Source organism: Agelaius phoeniceus, chromosome 36, assembly GCF_051311805.1.
Source record: "Agelaius phoeniceus isolate bAgePho1 chromosome 36, bAgePho1.hap1, whole genome shotgun sequence".
NCBI classification, from domain to species: domain Eukaryota; kingdom Metazoa; phylum Chordata; class Aves; order Passeriformes; family Icteridae; genus Agelaius; species Agelaius phoeniceus.
The window spans coordinates 487663-494888 of record NC_135300.1 but is presented as its reverse complement, the minus strand read 5'-3'; the positions used below and the strand labels follow the sequence as shown (position 1 = coordinate 494888).

Below are 7226 nucleotides of genomic sequence, written 5' to 3'. Positions count from 1 at the left end.
GGAATCATTTGGGAATCATTTGGGATGGGACCCCAGGGTGGGAGCCCCGGGATGGGCCCGGAATTCCAATGGGAGCCCCCAAAAATCCCCTGGAAATCCCAGGGACGGCCCCAAATGGGTGGGAAATGGGCCCCAAAATTCCCAGGGACGGCCCCAAATGGGTGGGAAATGGACCCCAGAATTCCCAGGAATGGCCCCCAAATGGACGAGGAATTAACTCAGAAATCCCAGCAATGACCCCAAATCCCCCCAAACCCCCAAAAGCCCCAATCCCCCCCGTTCTGAGGGGTTTTTGGGGTTTTCAGATGGCCTTCCAGTACCACAATGACCCCAAACTCCCCCAAAAAGCCCCAATCCCCCCCGTTCTGAGGGGTTTTTGGGGTTTGCAGATGGCATTCTGGTACCACAATGACCCCAAACCAGCCCCAAATCCCCCCAAACCCCCAAAAAGCCCAAATCCCCCCCGTTCTGAGGGGTTTTTGGGGTTTTGCAGATGGCGTTCCGGTACCACAGTGACCCCAAACCAGCCCCAAACCCCCAAAAAGCCCCAAACCCCCCTGTTCTGAGGGGTTTTTGGGGTTTCCAGATGGCGTTCCGGTACCGCAATGACCCCAAACCAGCCCCAAATCCCCCCAAACCCCCAGACAGCCCCAATTCCCCCCGTTCTGAGGGGTTTTTGGGGTTTTGCAGATGGCGTTCCGGTACCACAATGACCCCAAAACCAGCCCCAAACTCCCCCAAACTCCCCCAAACCCCAAACTCCCAAAAAGCCCCAAATCCACCCCGTTCTGAGGGGTTTTTGGGGTTTTCCAGATGGCGTTCCGGTACCGCAATGACCCCAAACCAGCCCCAAACCCCCAAAAAGCCCCAAACCCGCCCGTTCTGAGGGGTTTTTGGGGTTTTGCAGATGGCGTTCCGGTACCTGTCGTGGATCCTGTTCCCGCTGCTGGGCTGCTACGCCGTGTACAGCCTGCTGTACCTGGAGCACAAGGGCTGGTACTCCTGGGTGCTCAGCATGCTCTACGGCTTCCTGCTCACCTTCGGTGAGTCCTGACAGCTCCCACAGCAGCCCTGAAACAGCCCTGGAATGGTCCCCAAATAGCCTCCAAATAGTCACAAAATATCCCTGAAAAATTCCCAAAACGTTCCCAAAATATCCCTGAAAAATTCCCAAATTGTTCCTGAAATATTCCCAAAATATCCCTGAAATACTCCTGAAATATCCTCAAAATAGTCCCCAAAATTCCCAAAATGTTCCTGAAATACCCCTGGAAATGTCCCCAAAATATCCCTAAAAAATTCCCAAATTGTTCCTGAAATATTCCTAGAAATGTCCCTAAAATATCCATGAAATATCCCTGGAAATGCCCCTGAAATATTCCTGAAATATCCCTTGAAATGTTCCCAAAATGTTGCTGAAATGTTCCCAAAATATTCCCAAAATATTTCTTAGATATCCCTGGAAATGTCCCAAAAATATCCCTGAAAAATTCTCCAAATCGTCCCAAAATATCCCTGAAAAATTCCCAAAATGTTCCTGAAATATCCTGGAAATGTCCCCAAAATATTCCCCAAAATAGCCCTGGAAATGTCCTCAAAATATTCCCCCAAACATCCTCAAAAAATGTTCCTAAATCCCCCAAAAAATGTTCCTAAATCCCCCCAAAAATGTTCCTAAATCCCCCAAAAAATGTTCCTAAATCCCCAAAACCCATTCCCAAATCCCAGTTTTTTCTCCAGGATTCATCATCACTACAGGGTCCAGTTCGTGGTCCCTCAACACCTTCACCTCCAAACCCCCAAAACTGCTCCCAAATCCCCTAAAAACGTTCCTAAATCCCCTAAATTCATCCCAAATTCCGATTTTTTCCTCCAGGATTCATCACCACCACTCCGAGCTCCTGCTCTGGTGGATCCTCACCCGCAAACCCTTGAAACCTTCACCTCCAAACCCCAAAAATCGCTCCCAAACCCCCAAAAATGCTCCTAAATCCCCTAAAAACGCTCCTAAATCCCCTAAAAACGTTCCTAAGTCTTCCAAAAATGCTCCTAAATCTCCCAAAAACCATCCCCAAATCTCAGTTTTATTCCAGCATTCAGCACCACAATGAGCTCCCATTGGGGCTGCCTCAACGCCTTCAACCCGAAAATTCCCGAAATCACTCCCAAACCCCCAAACCACCTCAGAAACCCCCAAATTGTTCCTAAATCTCCCAAAAACATTCCTAAATCCCCCAAAAACCATCCCCAAATCTCAGTTTTTCCCCAGGATTCATCACCTTGATGAGCTCCCATTGGGGCTGCCTCAACACCTTCTACCCAAAAATTCCCGAAATCACTCCCAAACCCCTGAAACGCTCCTAAATCCCCTAAAAACGTTCCTAAATCCCCTAAAAACGCTCCTAAATCCCCTAAAACCATTCCCAAATCCTGTTTTTCCCCAGGACTCAGCACCACAATGGGCTCCCATTGGGGCTGCCTCAACACCTTCAACCCCAAAATGCCCGAAATCGCTCCCAAACCCCCAAACCACCTCAGAAACCCCCAAATTGTTCCTAAATCTCCCAAAAACATTCCTAAATCCCCCAAAACCATCCCCAAATCTCAGTTTTATTCCAGCATTCAGCACCACAATGGCTCCCATTGGGGCTCCCTCAACGCCTTCAACCCGAAAATTCCCGGAATCGCTCCCACACCCCCAGAACGCTCCTAAATCCCCTAAAAACGTTCCTAAGTCTTCCAAAAATGCTCCTAAATCCCCAAAAGCTTCCCCAAATCTCAGTTTTATTCCAGGACTCATCACCACAATGGGCTCCCGTTGGTGCTCCCTCAACGCCTTCAACCCCAAAATGCCCGAAATCGCTCCCAAACCCCTGAAACGCTCCTAAATCCCCCAAAAACGTTCCTAAATCTCCTAAAAACGCTCCTAAATCCCCTAAAACCATTCCCAAATCCTGTTTTTCCCCAGGACTCATCACCACAATGGGCTCCCATTGGGGCTGCCTCAACGCCTTCAACCCCAAAATTCCCAAAACTGTTCCCAAACCCCTGAAACGCTCCTAAATCCCCCAAAAGGCTCCTAAATCCCCTAAAAACGCTCCTAAATCCCTTAAAACCATCCCCAAATCTCAGTTTTTCCCCAGGATTCAGCACCACAATGAGCTCCAGCCCGTGGCTCCTCAACACCTTCAACCCCAAAATTCCCAAAATCGCTCGCGAAGCCCAAAAATTCCCGAAATCGCTCCTAAATCCCCCAAAAACGCTCCTAAATCCCCCAAAAGGCTCCTAACTCCCCTTTTCCGGGCAGGGTTCATCACGATGACCCCGCAGCTGTTCATCAATTACAAGCTGCAGTCGGTGGCGCACCTGCCCTGGCGCATGCTCACCTACAAGGCCCTCAACACCTTCATCGACGACCTCTTCGCCTTCGTCATCAAGATGCCCATGATGTACAGGATAGGCTGCCTGAGGGATGGTGAGCGCTGTTTTGGGGGGAATCTGGGGGATTTTGGGGAATTTGGGGGAATTTGGGGGTTTTAGAAGGAAATTTGGGGATTTTAGGTGGAATTTTGGGGATTTGAGAGGCAGTTTTGGGGTTCCAGAGGAGACGCCCATGATGTACAGGATGGGCTGCCTGAGGGATGGTGAGCGGCGTTTTGGGGTGAATTTGGGGGATTTTGGGGATTTTGGGGGATTTTGGGGAATTTGGGGGATTTTGGGGGTTTTAGAAGGAAATTTGGGGGATTTTAGGTGGAATTTTGGGGATTTGAGAGGCAGTTTTGGGGTTCCGGAGGAGACGCCCATAATGTACAGGATGGGCTGCCTGAGGGATGGTGAGCGGCGTTTTGGGGCGAATTTGGGGGGATTTGGGGGAATTTTGGGGGATTTTGGGGGTTCTAGAATGAAATTCGGGGGATTTGAGAGGGAATTTGGGGGTTCCGGAGGAGGCGCCCATGATGTACAGGATGGGCTGCCTGAGGGATGCTATGGAGGAATTTTGGGGCAAATTTGGGGGATTTTGGGGAGATTCGGGGATTTTGGGGGAATTTTGGGGAGATTTGGGGATTTTGGGGGGATTTTGGGGGTTTTAGAAGGAAATTTGGGGGATTTTAGGTGGAATTTGGGGGATTTGAGGGGCAGTTTTGGGGTTCCATGATGTACAGGATGGGCTGCCTGAGGATGGTGAGCGCCGTTTTGGGGTGAATCTGGGGGATTTTGGGGATTTTGGGGGGATTTTGGGGGTTCTAGAAGGAAATTTGGGGATTTTAGGTGGAATTTTGGGGATTTGAGAGGCAGTTTTGGGGTTCCGGAGGAGACGCCCATGATGTACAGGATGGGCTGCCTGAGGGATGGTGAGCGGCGTTTTGGGGTGAATCTGGGGGATTTTGGGGAATTTGGGGGATTTTGGGGGATTTGGGGGATTTTGGGGGGATTTTGGGGGTTCTAGAGGGAAATTCGGGGGATTTGAGAGGGAATTTTGGGGATTTGAGGGGCAGTTTTGGGGTTCCGGAGGAGACGCCCGTGATGTACAGGATGGGCTGCCTGAGGGATGCTATGGAGGAATTTTGGGGGATTTTGGGGGATTTTTGGGAAATTTGGGGGATTTTAGGGGTTCTAGAACAAAATTCAAGAGATCTGAGAGGGAAATTTTGGGGTTTCCAGGTGGAATTTTGGGGATTTGAGATGAAATTTTCCAAATAACCCCAAATCGTTCCTGAATAACCCTAAATAAAACCCAAATTCCCCAAATAAACCCCAAATAACTCCTGAATATTCCCAAATAAACCCATTTCCCATTTCCCCCCAAAGTTTCCCCAAATTTCCCCGAATAACCCCAAATAATTCCTGAATAACCCCAAATTTCCCCAAATAAACCCCAAGCAACCCCAAATAATTTCCGAATATTCCCAAATAACTCCGAAAAAACCCCAAAGAATCCCCAATTTTCCCGAATAACCCCCAAACTCCCCAAAATCCCTGAATAACCCCCAAACTCCCCAATTTTCCCTGAACAACCCCAAAAACTCCCAATTTTCCCCAAATAACCCCAAAAAATCCCAGAATAACCCCCCAAAACTCCCCAATTTTCCCCAAATAACCCCCAAAAACCCCAAATTTTCCCCAAATAACCCCAAAAAACTCCCCAATTTTCCCCAAATAACCCCCCAAAAATCCCCAATTTTCCCCAAACAACCCCCCAAACCCCCAAATTTTCCCCAAATAATCCCAAAACCTCCCCAATTTTCCCCGATTAACCCCCAAAATCCCCAATTTTCCCAGAATAACCCCAAAAACTCCCCAATTTTCCCCAAACAACCCCCAAAAATCCCCAGTTTCCCCCAAATAACCCCCAAAAATCCCAGAATAACCCCCCAAAAATCCCCAATTTTCCCCGATTGACCCCCAAAAACCCCAAATTTTCCCCGAATGACCCCAAACTCCCCAATTTCCCCCCAAAATCCAGACGTGGTGTTCTTCATTTACCTGTACCAGCGCTGGATTTACCGCGTGGACCCCACGCGCGTCAACGAATTCGGGGGCACCGGGGAAGCCCCCCCGGGCCGCCCCTCCCCCCCGGCGCCGCCCCCCGGCGCCCCCGAGGACAAAAAAAAACGATTAAAAAATAACAAAAAAAAATTAAAATATAAAAAAATATAAAAAATCCCCTCCCCCCCCCACCCCCACACACGCACCCAGAACTTTCCAGAACTTTCCCCACCCCCATGATGGGGGAGGGGAGGGGGCGGGGAAGGGGCGGGGCCCACTCCTGCCCTTCCTGGGTTCCCATTGGCCAGACGGGATTTTGGGGAGGTTTTGGGGTTTTTTGGGGGGTTTTTGGGGGTGTCACCTCCTGTCCCCGCCCTTCCCGCGTTCCCATTGGCCAGACGGGATTTTGGGGGGGTTTCTGGGGGTTTGGGGGGTGTCACCTCCTGTCCCTGCCCTTCCTGGGTTCCCATTGGCCAGACGGGATTTTGGGGGAGGTTTTGGGGCAGTTTTGGGGGTGTCACCTCTTGTCCCCTCCCCTCCTGGGTTCCCATTGGCCAGACAGGATTTTGGGGGGGTTTTGGGGTTTTTGGGGGGTTTTTGGGGGGTGTCACCTCCTGTCCCTGCCCTTCCCGGGCTCCCATTGGCCAGCCAGGATTTTGGGGGGTCTTAGGAGGTGTCACCTCCTGTCCCTGCCCTTCCCGGATTCCCATTGGCCAGATGGGATTTTGGGGGGGTTTTGGGGTTTTTGGGAGGTTTTGGGGCAGTTTTGGGGGGTGTCACCTCCTGTCCCCGCCCTTCCCGCGTTCCCATTGGCCAGCCAGGATTTTGGGGGGGTTTTGGGGTTTTTGGGGGGGTCTTAGGGGGTCTCACCTCCTGTCCCCTCCCCTCCCGCGTTCCCATTGGCCAGATGGGATTTTGGGGGGGTTTTTGGGGGGGTTTTGTCACCTCCCGGGTCCCCTCCCTGCTCCCGGTGTCCGGTGTCACCTCCCGGTGTTGTCGCGTCCCCGTCGTGCTCCATCCATCCCATTGTCCGGTGTGGTAGGAAAAGTGTCCACGGAGCCATAAAGAGCTGATTTCACCCCAAAAACAATTCAGGGTTTTTGTTTCCTTCCGGGCTTTCGCTCCTGCTGCGGGGGGGTTCCCATTTCTGGGGGGATTATTCCAATTTTTGGGGGATGTTCCCACTTTTGGGGGGATTATTCCAATTTTTGGGGGATTTTCCCATTTCTGGGGAGATTATTCTCATTTCTGGGGAATTTTCCCACCTTTTTCGGGCTTTTCTTGCTTTTTAGAGGGAATTTTCCCACTTTTTGGCGACGTTTTCCCACTTTTTCAGGGAGATTTTCCCACTTTTTTGAGGTGTTTTCACATATTTCGGGGGGTTTTTCCCACCTCTCTGGGGGGATTATTCCCATTTTTGGGGGATTTGAGCCACTTTTTTTGGGGCTTTTCCCGCTTTTTGGGGAGGGGGGTGTCTCATTTCTGGGGGGATTTTCCCTTTTTTGGGGGGGGGGGGGGGAATTATTCTCATTTTTAGGGGGATTATTCCCATTTTTAGGGGGATTTTTCCCATTTTTGGGGGATTTTCCCAATTTTTGCCGTTCTCCCTCGGGTGGAGCAGCAGCTCCAGGGACGAGGAAGCCCCAATTTGGGGAGGGGTCCTGAGGGTCCGGTAATTCGGGGAAGGGTCCGGGTGATTTGGGGAGGGATCCCGGTAGCTGGGGGGGGTCCTGGGGGCT

General features: G+C 50.9%; 1 protein-coding gene across 1 annotated transcript; it reads left to right on the top strand.

The window, feature by feature from the left end:
- The first annotated feature begins 886 nt into the window (after positions 1-886).
- Positions 887-5885, top strand: LOC129134608 (putative lipid scramblase CLPTM1). Its single transcript, XM_077193082.1, has 3 exons — positions 887-1043; positions 3308-3475; positions 5465-5885. The coding sequence occupies exons 1-3, from the start codon at positions 908-910 to the stop codon at positions 5656-5658; spliced, it is 498 nt and encodes a 165-aa protein (XP_077049197.1). The 5' UTR covers positions 887-907; the 3' UTR covers positions 5659-5885.
- The last annotated feature ends 1341 nt before the right edge of the window (positions 5886-7226 follow it).

Coding starts and splice junctions, on each gene's coding strand:
- LOC129134608 (XM_077193082.1), top strand. CDS start 908: ATGGCGTTCCGGTACCTGTCGTGGATCCTGTTCCCGCTGCTGGGCTGC. Junction 1,044..3,307: donor CGGCTTCCTGCTCACCTTCG/GTGAGTCCTGAC, acceptor TTTTCCGGGCAG/GGTTCATCACGATGACCCCG. Junction 3,476..5,464: donor GATAGGCTGCCTGAGGGATG/GTGAGCGCTGTT, acceptor CCCAAAATCCAG/ACGTGGTGTTCTTCATTTAC.